This window comes from Neovison vison, chromosome 3 (genome assembly GCF_020171115.1).
Source record: "Neovison vison isolate M4711 chromosome 3, ASM_NN_V1, whole genome shotgun sequence".
NCBI classification, from domain to species: domain Eukaryota; kingdom Metazoa; phylum Chordata; class Mammalia; order Carnivora; family Mustelidae; genus Neogale; species Neogale vison.
In genome coordinates this window covers 116,541,656-116,560,124 of record NC_058093.1, presented here as the reverse complement: position 1 = coordinate 116,560,124, position 18,469 = coordinate 116,541,656, and the positions used below count along the sequence as shown (strand labels likewise).

General features: G+C 50.2%; 1 protein-coding gene across 1 annotated transcript; it reads left to right on the top strand.

The window, feature by feature from the left end:
* The first annotated feature begins 12,328 nt into the window (after nt 1-12,328).
* On the top strand, nt 12,329-14,668 carry LOC122902786 (glutamate dehydrogenase 1, mitochondrial-like). Its single transcript, XM_044242759.1, has one exon. The coding sequence runs from the start codon at nt 12,361-12,363 to the stop codon at nt 14,050-14,052; it is 1,692 nt and encodes a 563-aa protein (XP_044098694.1). The 5' UTR covers nt 12,329-12,360; the 3' UTR covers nt 14,053-14,668.
* The last annotated feature ends 3,801 nt before the right edge of the window (nt 14,669-18,469 follow it).

The window sequence follows — 18,469 nt, the reverse complement described above, 5'->3', positions numbered from 1 at the left end:
ACAAGTGCAATGTCTGACAAAGCCTGAGCCCCGACCTAGAGTCAGTCACAAGAGAGTGGGCCCCACATCTAGAATTTGGGATTGCCATGGCCCAAGTACGTCATCTCTACCCATCCTTGGTATTAAGGCACTTGTCCCCAGACCTTTGCTGGAATCCCTGCCAATGGGGGAACCTGAAGCACAATACAGAGCTCCTCGTTCCTCATGGCAGGACTCTTGTCTGTTGGGATGGGTGTCCAACCCTCAACGGGGGAGCCAGTTACAAGACAAATGAGACCACTCCCACTCCTGAGGGCTGCCCTGGGCGCAAACCACCATTTTGACGTTCAGCCTGACCATGCTTTCAAACAATCCCTCTCAGTTGCAGCACCATGATTCCGCATTGCAGGCCTCATTCGCTCCTAGGCCCAAATGCTAACCCTTGGGTGGATGTCCCAGACGCCCAGAACCAGAGCACGTCTCTGGATTCCCTGTTTTGGGGAACCCCTAAGATGGAAAACAGCACTATTCCCTTCGCCACCAAATTATGGAGAGCCGCCAGGATCCATAGAGAGGAGAAGTCTCCCATGGACCCATGAGACCACACCTGCATTCCAAGGCCATCCTGGACACACAATCCAGAGATAAACGCTTGGGCTACTGCCTTCCAGTCACCCTAATTAATGTTCCTGATGAGCTGCCCTACAGGTCTACGCATTGGGCCTGCAATCACATCACCATTAACCATAGCCGAATTTGTGTTTCCAGACTTCTCTCCCAAAACAATGGCTCACATACCCACCAGAATGGGATCTCTGGAGCCACATCACAGAACTCTGGCTGCCATCCCCAGACACTGTGCATATCAGAGTTTCCCAAACCTTCCAGATTAGGATAAAACTGTTAGGCCCCTGAGCCCACACCAAAACTGCCATCCACTCTGGACGCAAATGTGCAGTCTGAAACACCCTGATCACCTCCATCCAGGGAGACAGCCAAGTCAGTGATCGTCAGTTGGAGGATTTAACCTGAAATGCCCCTAGGCCCTCAATGGAACCCAATTGGGTTTTCAGGCATCTGTCCTCAGGGGCCTGTTCTGGAATACCAACTTATAATACAACGTGTGATCCAGGAGCCACACGGCAGAACATCTCCTGTCCCCAGATGGATACCGTGCCCTTCGACCTGTCCCAAACCCTCATGGTAGGAGAATCCTGCATGGCACCTTAGCAACCAGCACATTCTAAGACCTCCTTGGTAACAAACCAGCATTGTGGCCCATCTGCAAGAGTTTCCATGTCAACTCAAGATCTTGGTACTTTGCTCCAGAGTCACCAGACCGAAACTGCCATGTTCCTCAGCAGCAATGGTCGATGGTGGTTTGCTTTCCAGGCATCCATGGCGGAGAGTTCTGCTTCACAAACTTTCCACATGGGGGAGCCTAAAGCAAACAAACCAGACTTCACCTGCCCAGTAGAAGGAAACCTTACTGTTTGGAGCAGTTCACAAGCCTCAACGTGTGATCTCCTCCATGGCCTCTTGACTCCATGCCTCCATTTTTCAGACATCATAGACACAAACTCCAGTGTGATCAAACATCTGGTATCCACCCTTATCCCGGTACTGGATGTGTCGAGTAAACCACTGCACATTGGAACTGCCTTCCGCTTGGCACTGAATTGAACCGTAGCTTCTGTTTACAATTCTATCCTCACCTGACTGGTGCCCAAGCCCTCTTGATAGGGAAATCTGGAGCCACACGCAGCATTCTGCCTTCCCCATTGAATGAAGAAGTACCTGGTGAGTCTGCCCAGACACCCCACATGAGGATCAATCTCCTCGGCCCACAAGTCAACCTCTATTTATAGGGTGCCACGGCCACTAGTGCTGTGTCTAATAGAGCCTGAGCCCCGACGGAGTTTCAGCCACCAGAGAGCCAGCCCCATATCTAACGTTTGAGATGGTCATGGTCCAAGTATGTCATCTCTACACATCCTTGGCATTCAAACACCTGCCCCCGACCTTTTCAGGAATCCCTGCCATTGGGAAACCTGAAGCACAATAGAGAACTCCTCTTACCCCATGGCAATAAACCTGGCTATTGGGATGGGTGTCCAACCCTCAAAGGAGAGCCAGTTACAAGAGCTTTGAGATCATGCCCACTCCTGAGGGCTACCCTGGGCACAAACAGGCATTGTGACCCTCAGCCTGAGCATGCTTTCAAACAATCCCTCTTAGTTGCACCAACATCATTCCACATTGCAGGCCTGGTATGCCTCTAGGAACAAATCCTAAAACTTGGTGGGATTTTTCAGGTGCCCAGACCCAGAGCCTGTCTCTGGAATCTCTGTTTTTGGGCACCCATAAGATGGAAATCAGCACTCTTCCCTTCCCCGAAAAAGCCACCAAACTATGGGGAGCCACCAGAATCCATAGAGAGAAAAAATCTCCCATGGACCCATGAGAACACACCTGCATTCTGAGGCCATCCTGGACACACAATCCAGAGAGAAAATCCTGTGCTTCTGACCTCCCATCACCCTAATTACAGTTCCAGACGAGCTGCCCTCCAGCTCTAAGCATTGGGCCTGCTATCACCTCTGCACTAACCCTAACCCAAATTTGTGTTTGCAGACCTCTCTACCAAAACAATGTCACACATGCCCTCCAGGATGGGGTCCTTGGATCCACACCACAGGACAGTCCCTGTCATCCCCAAGGAAACTGTGTCCTTCACCGTTGCCCAAACCTTCTAGATTAGGAGAAACCTGCAAGGCCCCTGAGCCGACCCCAATATAGACGGCCGCTCTGAAAAGTGCGCAGTCTGAAACTGACCACCCTGATCACCAACATCAAGACAGACAGTCAAATCAATGGTCCTGAGTCAGAACAATGAACGTAAAATGCCCGTAGGATGTAATTAGAACCCGATTTGGTTTTCAGACATCTGTCCTCAGAGGCCTGTTCTGCAATGCAAACTTATGATACAACTTGTGGTCCCTGGGCCACACAACAGAACGTCTCCTGTCCCCAGAAGGAAACCGTGCCCTTCCATCTGTGCCCAAGCCCAGGGGAGTAGAAACCTACTAGCATCTTAGCAACCAGCACAATCTAAGATCTCTCTGGTAACAAACCAGCATTGTGGCCCATCTGAAAGAGATTCCATGTCAACTCAAGGACTTGGTATTTTGCTCCAGAGATACCAGGAAGAACCTGCCATGTTCCTCAGCTGCAATGGTCAATGGAGTTCCTCAGCTGCAATGGTCAATGGAGTTGAGCTTTCCAGGCATCCATGTGATAGGGCTCTGCCACCCAAACTTTCCACATGGGGGACACTGGAGCAAATAAACCAGGTTCAACCAGTCCAGTAGAACGAAACCTTGCTGTTTGGAGTAGCTCATAAGCCTCAAAGTGAAAATCACTCCTTGGCCTCTTGACGCCACCCCTACATTTGTCATTCATCATAGAAACAAACTTCAGTGTGAGCAAATATCTGACATCCGCTCTTACTCAGGTACTGGATATCTCAAATAAGCCACTGCACATAGGAACTGCCTTCTGCTTGGTACTGAATTGAACCGTAGCTTGTGTTTACAATTCCATCCTCACCGCACTGGTCCCCAAGCTCTCTTGATAGGAAAATCTGGACCCACAATGCAGCATTCTGCCTTCCCCACCAAATGAAGAAGTGCCTAGGGAGTCTTTCCAGAAACCACACATGAGGATCAATCTGCTCGGCCTTTGAGTCAACACCGATTTATTGGCTGCCAGGGCCACTAGTGCTGTGTCTGTCAGAGCCTGTGCCCCGACCGAGTTTCGGCCTCCAGAGAGCGTGCCCCATATCTAGCAATTGGGGTGGTCATGGACCAAGTACGTCATCTCTACCCATCCTTGGTATTCAGACACCTGTCTCCAGACTTTTGCTGGAATCCCTGCCAATGGGGAAACCTGAAGCACAATAGAGAACTCCGCTTTTCCCATGGCAATATACCCGGCTGTTGGGATAGGTGTCCAACCCTCAAAGGAGAGCCAGTTACAAGAACAAAGAGAACACGCCCACTCCTAAGTGCCACCTTGGGCACAAACAGGCATTTTGACCATCTGCCTGAGCATGTTTTCAAACAATCTCTCTCAGTTGCACCACCATGATCCTGCATTGCAGGCCTGGTATGCCTCTAGGCACAAATCCTAAAACTTGGGATTTTCCAGGTGCTCAGACCAAGAGTCTGTGTCTGGAATCCCTGTTCTGGGGCACTGCTAAGATGGAGATCAGCATTCTTCCCTTCCCCGAGAAAGCCACCAAACGTGGGGAGCCACCAGGATCCATAGAGATGAAAAGTCTACCATGGACCCATGAGAACACACCTGCATTCTGAGACCATCCTGGACACACAATCCAGAGAGAAAAGGCTGTGCTACTGCCTTCCAGTCACCCTATTACAGTTCCAGATGAGCTGCCCTACAGGGCTATGCATTGGGCCTTTGATCACCACACCACTAACCCTAATCTGATTTTGTGTTTGCAGACTTCTCTACCAAAACCATGGCACACATGGCCTCCAGGATGGGGTCTCTGGGTCCACACCCCAGGAATGTCCCTGCCATCCCCAAGGAAACAGCGCCCCTCACCGTTGCCCAAAACTTCTTAATTAGGAGAAATCTGCAAAGCCCCTAAGTCGACCCCAATATTGGCGGCCACTCTGAACGCAATTGAGCAGTCTGAAACACCCTGATCACCTACATCCAGACAGAGAGACAAATCAATGGTCCTGAGTCAGAACAGTGAACTTAACATACGCCTAGGAAGTCATTGCAACCCTAGATTCGGTTTTCAGACATCTGTCCTCAGAGGCCTGTTCTGCAATGCGAACTTATGATACAACATGTGGTCCCTGGGCCACACAACAGAATATCTCCTGTCTCCAGAAGGAAAATGTGCCCTTCCATCTGTGCCAAAGACAAGGGTAGTAGGATACTGCACAGCACCTTAGCTACCAGCATATTTTAGGATCTCTCTGGTAACAAACCAGCATTGTGGCCCATCTGCAAGAGATTCCCTGTCAACTCAATGACTTGGTACTTCGCTCCAGAAAGAACAGAACGAACCTCCCATGTTCCTCAGCTGCAATGGTTAATGGAGTTGAGCTTTCCAGGCATCCATGAGATAGAGCTCTGCTACCCAAACTTGCCACATGGAAAGCAGATAAACCAGAGAAAATAAACTGGAGCAAATAAACCAGACTCCACCAGTCCAGTAGAATGAAATCTTGCTGTTTGGAACAGCTCATAAGCCTCAACGTGAAAATCCCTCCATGGCCTCTAGATGCCACCCCTCCATTTGTCAGTCATCATAGACAAAAACTGCAGTGTGAGCAAATATCTGTCATGCGCCCTTACTCAGGTGCTGGATATTTCGAATAAGCCGCTGCACATAGGAACTGCCTTCTGCTTGGCACTGAATTGAACCGTAGCTTGAGTTTACTATTCCATCCTCACCCGACTGGTCCTCAAGCACCCTTGATAGGGAATTCTGGAGCCACACGCAGTATTCTGCCTTCCCTATAGAAAGAAGTGCCTGGTGAGTCTCTCCAGAAACCCCACAAGAGGGTCAATCACCTCGGCCCTCAAGGGAACCCCGATTTATAGGTTGCCTGGCCACTAGTGCTGTGTCTGATAAAGCCTGAGCCCCGACCTAGTGTCACTCACCAGAGAGTGGGCCCCAGATCTAGCATTTGGGATTGCCATGGCCAAAGTATGTCATTTCTACCCATCCTTGGTATTCAGGCACCTGTCCACGACCTTTGCTGGAATCCCTGCCAATGGGGGAACCTGAAGCACAATAGAGAACTCCTCCTTCCTCATGGCAGGACACTTGGCTGTTGGGATGGGTGCCCAACCCTCAAGGGGGGAGCCATTTACAAGACCAATACCATGCTCACACCTGAGGGCCGCCCTGGGTGCAAACAGGCATTTTGACCCTCAGCCTGAGCATGCTTTCAAACACTCCCTCTCAGTCGCATCACCATGATCCCGCATTGCAGGCCTCGTATGGCCCTAGGCCCAAATGCTAACCCTTGGGGGGAAGTCCCAGATGCCCAGAACCAGAGCATGTGTCTGGAATCCCTGTTTTCGGGCACCCCAATGATGGAAATCAGCATTCTTCCCTTCCCCGAAAAAGCCACCAATCTATGGGGAGCCACCAGGATGTTTGGAGAGGAAAAGTCTTCCATGGAACCATGAGAACACCCCTGCATTCCGAGGCCATCCTGGTTACACAATCCAGAGAGAAAAGCCTGTGCTACCGCCTTCCAGCACCCTAATTACAGTTCCAGACAAGCTGCTCTCCTGGTCTATGCATTGGGCTTGCGATCACCTCGTACCTAACCCGAATCCAAATTTGTGTTTGCAGACTTCTCTACCAAAACCATGGCACACATGCCTTCAAGGATGGGGTCTCTGGATCCACACCACAGGATTGTCCCTGCCATCCCCATGGAAACTGTGCCTGTCACAGCTGCCCAAAACTTCTAGATTAGGAGAAGCCTGCAAGACCGCTGAGCCTACTCCAATATTGGCGGCCTCTATGAAAGCCAATGAGCAGTCTGAAACACCCTGAACACCTACATCCACGCAGACAGCCAATCAATGGTCCTGAGTCAGAATAGTGAACCTAAGATGCCTCTAGGACGACATTGGAACCCGACATTCGGTTTGCAGACATCTGTCTTCAGAGGAATGTTCGGGAATTCAAACTTACGATACAACATGTGGTCCCTGGGCCACACAACAGAATATCTCCTGTCTCCAGAAGGAAGCCGTGCCCTTCCATCTGTGCCAAAACCCAGGTTAGTAGAATCCTGCACAGCACCTTTGCCACAAGCACAATTCTAAGGTCTCCCTGTAAACAAACCAGCATTGTGGCCCATCTGCAAGAGATTCCATGTCAACTTAGGACTTGGTACTTTGCTCCAGAGACACCAGAAAGAACCTGCCATGTACCTCAGCTGCAATGGTCAATGGAGTTGAGCTTTCCAGGCTTCCATGCGGTAGAGCTCTGTTACCCAAACTTTCCACATGGGGGACCCTGGAGCAAATAAACCAGACTCCACCTTTCCAGTAGAATGAAACCTTGCTGTTTGGAGCAGTGCATAAGCCTCAACGTGAAAACACCTCCATGGCCTCATGATGCCACACCTCCATTTGTCAGTCATCATAAACACAAACTCCAGTGTGAGCTAATATCTGACATAACCCTTACTTAGGTGTTGGATTTCTGGAATAAGATGCTGCATATAGGAACTGCCTTCCGCTTGGCACTGAATTGAAACATAGCTTGTGTTTACAGTTCCATCCTCACCTGAATGGTGTCCAAGCCCTCTTGATAAGGAAATCTGGAGCCACAACGCAGCTTTCTGCCTTCCCTATAGAAAGAAGTGCCTGTTGAGTATGGCCAGAAACCCACATGAGGGTTAATCTGCTCGGCCCTCGAGGGAAACCCTATTTTTAGGTTGTGCTGGCCACTAGTTCTGTGTCTGCTAGAGCCTGAGTCTGACCTAGAGTCAGTCAACAGAGAGTGGGCCCCATATCTAGCATTTGGGATTGCCATGGCCCAAGTACGTCATTTCTACATATCCTTGGTATTAAGACACCTGTCCCCACATCTTTGCTGGAATCCCTGTCAATGGGGGGAACCTGAATAACAATAGAGAACTCCTTCCTCATGGCAGGACACATGTCTGTTGGGATGGGTGTCCAACCTTCAAAAGGGGAGAAAGTACAAGACCAATGAGACCACGCCCACTCCTGAGGGCCTCCCTGGGTGGAAAACAGGCATTTTGTCCCTCAGCCTGAGCATGCTTTCAAACAATCCCTCTCAGTTGCACCACCATGATCCTGTATTGCAGGCCTCATAGGCCCCTAGGCCTAAATCTTAACCCTTGGGGAGATGTCCCAGATGCCCAGAACCAGAGCCCATTTCTGGAATCCCTGTTTTGGGGCACCACTAAGATAAAAAACAGCACTCTTCCCTTCCCCTAAAAAGCCAACAAATTATAGAGAGCCGCCAGGATCCATAGACAGGAGAAGTCTCCGATGGACCCATGAGAACACACCTGCATTCTGAGGCCGTCCTGGACACACAATTCAGAGAGAAAAGCCTGTGCTACTGCCTTCCTTTCACCCTAATTAAAGTTCCTGACGAGCTGCCCTCAAGGTCTATGCATTGGACCTGCGATCACATCACCACAAATTCGCTAACCTGAATTTGTGTTTCCAGACTTCTCTCCCAAAACCATGGCTCACATGCCCACCAGAATGGGATCTCTGGAGCCACACAACAGAACTCTGGTTGCCACCTCCAAGGACACTTTGCATAAAAGAGCTGCCCAAACCTTCCAGATTAGGAGAAAGCTGTGTGGCCCCTGAGCCCACCCCAATATTGCCGGCCACTCTGGACGCAAATATGCAGTCTGAAACACCCTGATCACCTACATCAAGGTAGACAGCCAAGTCAATGATCGAGAGTTATAAGATTGAACCTGAAATGCCTCTAGGCCTTCAATGGAACCCCATTAGGTTTTCAGGCATCTGTCCTCAAGGGCCTGTTCTGGAATACCAATTTATGACACATCATGTGGTCCCTGAGCCACACGACAGAACATCTCCTGTCCCCAGAATGATACCGTGCTCTTCGACTGTGCCAAACCCTCAGGGTAGGAGAATACTGAAAGGCACCTTAGCAACCAGCACATTCTAAGATCTCCCTGGTAACAAACCAGCATTGTGACTTAAATGCAAGAGATCCCATGTCAACACAAGGCCTTGGTTCTTTGCCCCAGGGCCCCCAGAACTAACCTGCCTTGTTCCTCTGCTGCATTGGTCAATGGAGGTATGCTTTCCAGGCCTCCATGCCGGAGAGCCCTTTTTCACAAACTTTCCACATGGGGGAACCTAGAGCAAACAAACCAGACTCCACCAGCCCAGTACAAGGAAATGTTACTTTTTGCAGCAGTTCACAGTTCTCAGCATGTAAACTCCTCCATGGCATCTTGACTCCACCCCTCCACTGGTCGGTCATCAAAGACACAAACTCCATTATGAGCAATCATCTGACAGTCACCCTTATTCCGGTGCTGGATGTCTCGAATATACCACTGCACATTGGAACTGCCTTCTGCTTGGCACTGAATTGAACTGTAGCTTGTGTTAACAATTCCATCCTCACCCGATTGGTCACCAGGCCCTCTTGATAGGGAAATCTGGAGCCACAACACAGCATTCTGCCCTCCCCATAGAATGAACAAATCCCTGGGAGTCTGTCCAAAAAGCCTACATGAGGATCAATCTGCTCGGCCCTCGAGTCAACCCCGATTTATAGGCTGCCATGGCCACTAGTGCTGTGTCTGAGAGAGCGTAAGCCCCGACCAAGTTTCATCCACAAGAAAGCAGGCCCCATATCTAGCATTTGGATTGGTCATAGGCCAAGTACGTCATTTCTACCCATCCTTAATATTCAGGCTCCTTTCCCCAGACCTTTGCTGGAATCCCTGACAATGGGGGAACCTGAAGCACAATAGAGAACTTCACCTTCCTCATGGCAGGACATTTGGCTGTTGGGATGGGTGTCCAACGCTCAAAAAGGGAGCTAGTTACAACACCAATGAGACCATACCCACTCCTGAGTGCCACCATGGACTCAAACTGGCATTGTGACTCTCAGCCTGAGCAATCTTTCAAACAATCCCTCTCAGTTGCCCCACCATGATCCCGCATTTCAGGTCTCATACTCCACTAGACCAAATCCTAACCCTTGGTGAGATGTCCTAGATGCCCAGAACAAAAGTCCGTCTGTGGAATCCCTGTTTTGGGACACCCTTAAAATGGAAAACAGCTCTCTTCCCTTCCCTGAAAAAACCACCAAACTATGGAGAGTCGCCAGTATCCATAGAGAGGAAAAGTATCCCATGGACCCATGATACCACACCTGCATTCCGGAGCCATCTTGGACACACAATCCAGAGAGAAAATCCTGTGCTATTGCCTTCCAGTCACCCTAATTAAAGTTCCTGATGAGCTGCCCTCCAGGTCTACGCACACATAGACCTGGGCCTGCGTACACATCGCCACAAAGTCACTAACCCTAGGCTCAGGTTCAAATTTCTGTCCATCTTGGCCCCTTCATGAAGGGGGCAGCATCTCGAGGCCATGGAGGTTTACCCACTATGGGAGCTGTGAGATGCTCCAAACCACAAGTATTCCTTCTGATCGACAATTGAGACCTGTTGGATCACTTGCAGACATCCCATACGGCACGATGCCAGAGCAGGGAGCTAAGGATGGATGCCTGGGCAGCCCGCCTCGCATTCCAATTGTCTCATAGTGAATAGACTAGTTTGATATGCTGGCTCTGGGGGAGCAACTGAGGGAGCTGAGTTGAAATGGACTCTTCTGCGATGGGTCCTAATGTAGGTTTGTGTCCATGGAGACCTTGGAATGGGGTGGTGGCACATGGGCCCTGAAGGATTCTCCTAACTCGAGGTTTTGAGACATCTCCAAAGGACAAGTTTCCCATGTGGAGACCAGATTTGTTCTGATTGGTGCCTCAGGAAACCCCCATATGCTGATATTGGAAACCAGGCCTCTGACGAGAGATACCTGGAAACCAAAGCAATGAATCCGATTAGGGCCCTGGGGCCTGTTTGGTTCAATCTTATTCTCAGGGGACATCCATCTATGGTATGAGTGGAGGTAGATGCTCAGCTGATGTCAGACCGCTCTTGTTTTCCCGGGCGGCCTACACTATTGGGATGGCCTCAGGGACTTTGGAGGTTTCTCCTAATTTGAACGATTGTGGACAATGGAATGGGCAGAATTGCCATGGAGTGGGCAGGCACAGATCTGATGTGTGGCTCCAGGGGCCCCAGCCAGGTGGGTTTTGCACCAGGACTGTGGGGACAGAAATCTGAAAACAGAAACTCGGCTTAGGTTTGGGGACGTAAGTATGGCAGGCCCGATCTACAGACCGTGAGGAGAACTCTTTGGGATATGAAGAAAGAGCGAGTGTGAGGCACTTATTCAGGATTTTGTCTCTGGATTTTGTGTCGACGTAGGCCGTGATATGTCGGGAAGGCCTCATGGGCCATGGATGAGTCTTCCTCTCTGTGGATTTGGCCTGATCCCAATGGTTTGGGTCAATCTGTGGGATAGGAGGAGTCCTTTCAGTTTTGTTACCTCAGGTGTCCCAACAAAAGAGGAATTCCAAAGCAGAGCCCTGGGGAAGGGCAACTGGACAACCTGAACTATGGTTAAAAAATTGGGGACTAGGAGCATGGCAAGTCCAATATGCAGTCTCTTGGTCCAGCCACTGAGAGGCCTTACTTGAGGACTGGGCTCACGCTGAGGGTCTCAATGCATGTTTGTGACCAATGCGGCCCTCAAGCATGGGCGGGGCCTCATGGGCCACACTGATTTCAACTGCATTGAACGTTGGACAACATGCCAGCCACAAGGTTTCTTGCCATGGGGAAGGAGTTCTGATTTCTGCATCATGTTCAACCCTTGGAAGTGATTGGAGATAAGGTCTAGGTTCTAAAGCCTGAAAATCGAGGTTGGGAAGAGATGACAACCTAAGCCATGGCGGGTCCGATGTGCTCAGTGTGCGGCCAGCTGGCTGGTTGTGGGCAGGGAGGTCCAGGCTCAGGCTGTGTCAGAAAGGGCTTTAGTGCCCAGGGCATCCTGTATAATTGGGGTACCGTCAAGTGGCATGCAGGTTGATCCTCTTTTGGGGTTTCTGGGTAGCCCCAGAAGGCAATGTTTTTCTTCTGGAGGGCAGGCAGAGTGCTGCATTGTAGTTCTGGAATTCCCAAACTGGAGGGCTTGTGGGCCAGGAGTGTGAGAACAGAAATCTGAGAACACAAGCTAGGCTTATTTTTCTGGGCAAGGGCACGGCAGGCACACTCTGCAGAGCTGAATGGAGATCTCATGCATCTGATGTCAGGGTGAGGATCAGATGATCGCTCAGGTTGGAGTTTCTGTCCCTGATGTCCCCTTCATGAAGGGGGATTGGATCACGAGGCCCTGGAGGTTTTCCCACGATGGGAATTGTGAGATGTTCCAAACTGCAAAAATTCGTCTGCAGGACCATTGAGACCTGTTGGTTGGCTCCAGGATGTCCCATACAGAATGACGCCAGAGCAGGTTCTAAGGATGGATGCCTGGGAAGCCCGCCTCGCATTCCAATGGTCTCCTAGCGACTAGATAGGTTCAATCCGTTGGCTCTTAGGGAGCAACCAAGGTGGCTGAGTTGAAATGGACTCTCCTGCTCCCTCCCTCCGTTCCCGGCGTCTGCGAGTGCCTCCGCTCTGCGGCCTCCGCCCCGCCGCCATGTACCGCTGCCTGGGCGAAGCGCTGCTGCTGTGCAGCGCGGGGCCCGCCGCCTTGGTCTCCGCGGCGGCCGACTCGGCCGCGCTGCTGGGCCGGGCCCGCGGGCAGCCCGCCGCCGCCGCTGCCGTTGCCGCCCCGCAGCTGGGGCTCGCGCCGCCCACCCGGCGACACTACAGCGAGGCGGCGGCCGACCGCGAGGACGACCCTAACTTCTTCAAGATGGTGGAGGGCTTTTTCGACCGCGGCGCCAGCATCGTGGAGGACAAGCTGGTGGAGGACCTCAAGACCCGGGAGAGCGAGGAGCAGAAGCGGAACCGGGTGCGCGGCATCCTGCGGATCATCAAGCCCTGCAACCATGTGCTGAGCCTGTCCTTCCCCATCCGACGCGACGACGGCTCCTGGGAGGTCATCGAAGGCTACCGGGCCCAGCACAGCCAGCACCGCACGCCCTGCAAGGGAGGGATTCGTTACAGCATGGATGTGAGTGTGGATGAGGTGAAAGCTCTGGCCTCGCTGATGACCTACAAGTGTGCGGTGGTCGATGTGCCATTTGGGGGTGCCAAGGCTGGTGTTAAGATCAATCCCAAGAACTATACTGATAATGAGTTGGAAAAGATCACAAGGAGGTTTACCATGGAGCTGGCGAAGAAGGGCTTTATTGGTCCTGGCATTGATGTGCCTGCCCCAGACATGAGCACAGGTGAGCGGGAGATGTCCTGGATTGCGGACACCTACGCCAGCACCATAGGGCACTATGATATTAATGCCCATGCCTGTGTTACTGGTAAGCCTATCAGTCAGGGTGGGATCCACGGGCGGATCTCTGCTACTGGCCGAGGAGTCTTCCATGGGATTGAAAATTTCATCAACGAAGCTTCTTACATGAGTATTTTAGGAATGACACCAGGGTTTGGAGATAAAACATTTGTTGTTCAGGGATTTGGTAATGTGGGCCTACACTCTATGAGATACTTACATCGTTTTGGTGCTAAATGTGTGGGTGTTGGTGAGTCTGACGGGAGCATATGGAATCCAGATGGTATTGACCCAAAGGAACTGGAAGACTTCAAATTGCAACATGGATCAATCCTGGGCTTCCCCAAGGCAAAGCCCTACGAAGGGAGCATCTTAGAAGCCGACTGTGACATCCTGATCCCTGCTGCCAGCGAGAAGCAGCTGACCAAGTCCAATGCACCCCGAGTCAAAGCCAAGATTATTGCTGAGGGTGCCAATGGGCCAACAACTCCAGAGGCTGATAAGATCTTCCTGGAGAGGAACATTATGGTGATTCCCGATCTCTACTTGAATGCTGGAGGAGTGACAGTGTCTTACTTTGAGTGGCTGAAGAATCTAAATCATGTCAGCTATGGCCGTTTGACCTTCAAATATGAAAGGGATTCTAACTACCACTTGCTGATGTCTGTTCAAGAGAGCTTGGAAAGAAAGTTTGGAAAGCATGGTGGAACTATTCCCATTGTACCTACAGCCGAGTTCCAAGACAGGATATCGGGCGCCTCCGAGAAGGACATCGTGCACTCCGGCTTGGCATACACCATGGAGCGCTCTGCCAGGCAAATCATGCGCACGGCCATGAAGTACAATCTGGGTTTGGATATGAGAATGGCTGCCTATGTCAACGCCATTGAGAAAGTCTTCAAGGTGAACAATGAAGCTGGTGTGACCTTCACATAGACAGAGTGTGGCTGACCTCTTCACTGCCCTCTTCCCCTCTTCATCTGCAGACCCTTCACAAGTTTACATGTAACCACAGAAATCTCTCTCTCTCTCTCTCTCTCTCTCTCTCTCGACTTACTAGATAAATGGACATCATTCTCAACAAGTCAGTTGAAATCAGCCCCTTTGAGAAAAAAGAAATTAAGGTTGGGGATCATATGTAAGCTGATGAATATGGAAGTAGAAATTCCCTAGGCCAGAGAGCCATATAGGTATTTGGCTATCAAATGAAGGTCTCTCCTGTCTGTCTGTGGTGGCGTGCTCTGCAGCTACTTCCAGTACGGTCAGAGCTGGGGCCAGGAACACACCTGTTAGCCAAGAGCAGCCAGTTGCTTGCTACTTCAGCTCTGGATGAGTCTGACACATCCTGGAATTGGCCGCCTCTGAGCCACAGGTGTGGAGCATTTTCAGAAGGTGGCATGGTCCTCAAGTGAGTTACTGGTATTTGACATCAGCAAAATAACTCAGTTTTACAGATTGCGACAAAAATAAAAGCTGTTTCTCTTTATGCATTTTATTCTCTTAGAATAAAATAAGTACATGCTGCTGTAATAAAACTGCCTTTAATCACTTACCAAGCCTAACCTTGACTCAAACAGTGAATGCCTATAAACGTAATAAATGAAAAAAAAGCTAGTATTTTTATAATATAAAACAGTATCATTTATAGCTTATCAATCATGTATTGTCCAGCAAAAAATGAAAAGTCTGATGGAGAATTAAGTTATCTTCATACCTGCAAATGGTGGAGGCTATTTTTGTTAAGACTGTCAGAATTTACTAACTGCAATTATGACATAATAGTCCAAAGAGTGCAGTAACCTCCTTATCATGTTAATTAATTGTTCTCTTATGAAGATCTACTGTGTTGTCTAATTGAACAATAATTCAAGTACAGTGTCCCAGTAAAAAACCACTTTGGGCTCCCACTTTGGAGTCTAGCTGGCGGCTCCGAGCCCTGCCAATGAGCCCGACTCGGCCTGACTTGGTGTCCTCTTTGAGAGAACTGGGTTCTGCGCATAGCTTCATTACCACTGGGCTGGAAACAACCTTGGGTTGAGTGTTTTGCTTGGGAGTTATTTCGCCAGGGCCTTTTGAACAGTAGTGTCCCAATGGAGTACTAGATATTATTTATGTAAGAATGAGCTTTTTTTTTTCTTTTTTTTAAACAACAATATCCTTTCAGAAATTTCTAACTACTTTGTAACTGCATGACTTAACCTGGTGATAAAAGCAGTTATTAAAAGTCTACCTTTTCAAAAAAAAAAAATGGACTCTCCTGCGGATGGGGCCTAATGTGGGTTTGTGTCCTTGGAGACCTTGGAATGAGGCAGTGGCCCTGGGGTCCTAAAGGATTCTCCTAACCGGAGATTTTGAGACAGCTCCAATGAGCAAGCTTCCCATGTGGAGACAAGGTTTGTTCTAATTGGTGCCTTAGGAAACCCCCATATTCTGGTATTAGAAACAAGCCTCTGAGGAGAGATACCTGGAAACCACAGCAATGGATCTGATTAGGGCCTAGGGGCCTGTCCGGTTCAATCTTCTTCTCTGGCGACATCCATCTATAGTATAGTGGAGGTAGATGCTCACCTGGTGTCAGACTGCCCATATTTGACCAGACAGCCTACACTATTTGGATGGCCTCAGGGACTTTGGAGGTTTCTCCTAATTTGTATGATTGTGGACAATGGAATGGTCAGAATTCCCGTGGAGTGGATAGGCTCAGTCTTGATGTGTGGCTCCAAGGGTCCCAGCCTGGAGGGTGTGTGGGCCAGGACTGTGGGGACAGAAGTCTGAAAAAAAATTGGCTTAGGTTTGGGGACGTAGGTATGGCAGGCCCGATCTACAGGCCATGAGGAGAAGTCTTTGGGATATGAACAAATGGCGAGTGTGAGGCACTTGCTCAGGCTTTTCTATGGATTTTGTGTCAACGATGGCCGTGGAATGTCGGGAGGCCTCATTGTCCATGGACGAGTCTCCCTATCTGTGGATTTGGCCCGTTCCCATGAGTTTTGTGCCAATTTGTGGGATGGGATGAGTCTTTTCTGTTTTGTTACCTCAGGTGTCCACCAAAAGAGGGATTCCAGAGAAGAGCCCTGGTGAGGTGACACTGGACAACCTGACCTCTTGTTAAAGATTGGGGCCTAGGGGGATGGCAAGTCCAATATGCCATCTCTTGGTCCAGCCACTGAAAGGCCTTTCTTGAGGACAGGCCACACGCTGAGGGTCCCAATGCGTGTTTGCGCCCTTGCAGCAAAAAAGCATGGCCGGGTCCTCATGGACCATGCTGATTTCTCCTATACTGAATGGTGGACAACATGCCATCCACAAGGTTTCTTGCCATGGGGAACCATGAGTTCTGATTTCTGCATCACGTTCACCCCTGGGACTTGATTCGAGTTAAGGTCTAGGTTCTGAAGCCTGAAGGCTAGGTTAGGAGAGATGACGACCTAAGGCCTTGGCGGATCCAATGTGCTCAGTGTGCGACCATCTGTCTGGGTGTCAGTCGGGAGTGTCAGGCTCAGGCTGTTTCAGACAGGGCACTAGTGCCCAACTTAGGCTGTATAAATGGGGTACAGTCGAGTGGCATGCAGGTTAATAATCATTTGTAGTTTCTGGGTAACCCTATAGGGCAACGTTTTTCTTCAGGAGGGCAGGCAGAGTGCTGCACTGTGACTCTGGAATTCCCAAACTGGAGGGCTTGTGGGCCAGGAGTGTGAGGATGGAAGTCTGAGAACACAAGAGAGGCTTAAGTTTCAGGACGAAGTCACGGCAGGCATACTCTGCAGAGCTGAATCGAGATCCTATGCATCTGAAGGCAGGGCGAGGATCAGACGTTGGCTCAGTTTGGTGTTTCTGTCCATGATGGCCCTTTCATGAAGGGGACGGGGCAACACAAGGCCATGGAGTTTTTCCCTCAATGGGATTTTTGAGATGCTCCAAACCGCCAGGATTCCTTCTACAGGACAATTGAAAACTGTTGGAGGGCTCCAGGATGCCCCATACTCTGGAATGACTCCAGAGCACAGTTTTAAGGATGTATGCCTTGGCAGCCTGCCTCACATTTCAATTGTCTCCTAGTGACAAGACAGGTTTGATTGGTTGGCTCTTGTAGATAAAGTGAGTTTTTGAGTTGAAATGGACTCTCCTGCAAATGGGTCTTAATGTGGTTTTGTGTCTATGCAGACCTTGGAATAGGGCAGTGGCACCGAGGCCCTGAAGGATTCTCCTAACCGGAGGGTTTGACACAGCTCCAACGCACAAGTTTCCCATGTGGAGACAAGATTTGCTCTGATGGTGACTCAGGAAACCCCCATATGCTGGTATTGGAAACCAGGCCTCTGAGGAGAGATGCCTAGAGAACAAAGAAATGGATCCGATTATGGCCTAAGGGCCTGTCCAGTTCAGTCTTCTTCTCTGTGGACATCTGTCTACGGCGCTGAGTGGAGGCTGTTGCTCAGCTGGTGTCAGATCACTCCTGTTTGTCCTGGGCGACCTACACTATTGGGTTGGCCTCAGGGACTTTGAAGGTTTCTCCTAATTTCTGCAGTTGTTGCCAATGGAATGGGCAGAATTCCCTTGGAGAGGACAGGCACTGTCCTGAGCTGTGGCAACAGGGGCCCCAGCATGGAGGGTGTTTGGTCACGGCTGTGGGAACAGAAGTCTGAAAACACAAACTTGGCTTAGGTTTGGGGACGTAAGTATGGCAGGCCCAATCTACAGATCATGAGGAGAAATCTTCAGGATATGAACAAAGGGTGAGTGTGAGGCACATGCTGAGGCTTTTGTCTCTGGATTTTCTGTCACCAATGGCCGTGGAATGACAGTGTGGCCTCATGGGACATGGACGAGTCTCCAAACTGTGAGGATTTGGCCCGATCCCAAGAGTTAGGGGTCATTCTTGGGATGGTAGGAGTCCTTTCTGTTTCCAAACAGGTCTCCCACCAAAAGAGGGATTCTTGAGCAGAGCCCTGGGGAGAGGCTACTGGACATCCCAAACTTTGGTTAAGATTGGGGGCCTAGGAGCGTCACAAGCCCCATATGCGGGCTCTAGCTCCAGCCACTGGAGGCCTTACTTGAGGACGGGGCTCATGCTGAGGGTCACAATTAGTGATTGTGTCCAATGCTGCCCTCAAGCATGGGAGGGGCCTCATGGGCCACATGGTTTCTCCTACACTGAATGTGGACAACATGCCAACCACAATATTTCTTGACATGGGGAAGGATGAGTTCTGATTTCTGCATCACGTTCAATCCTTGACAGTGATTGGAGATAAGGTCTAGGTTCCGAAGCCTGAAAAACGAGGTCGAGAAGAGATGATGACCTAAGGCCTTGGCGGGTCTAATGTGCTCAGTGTGTGGCCAGCTATCTGTG

Bases quoted from the DNA above. Each gene is read 5' to 3' on its own strand.
- LOC122902786 (XM_044242759.1), top strand. From the start codon at position 12,361: ATGTACCGCTGCCTGGGCGAAGCGCTGCTGCTGTGCAGCGCGGGGCCC.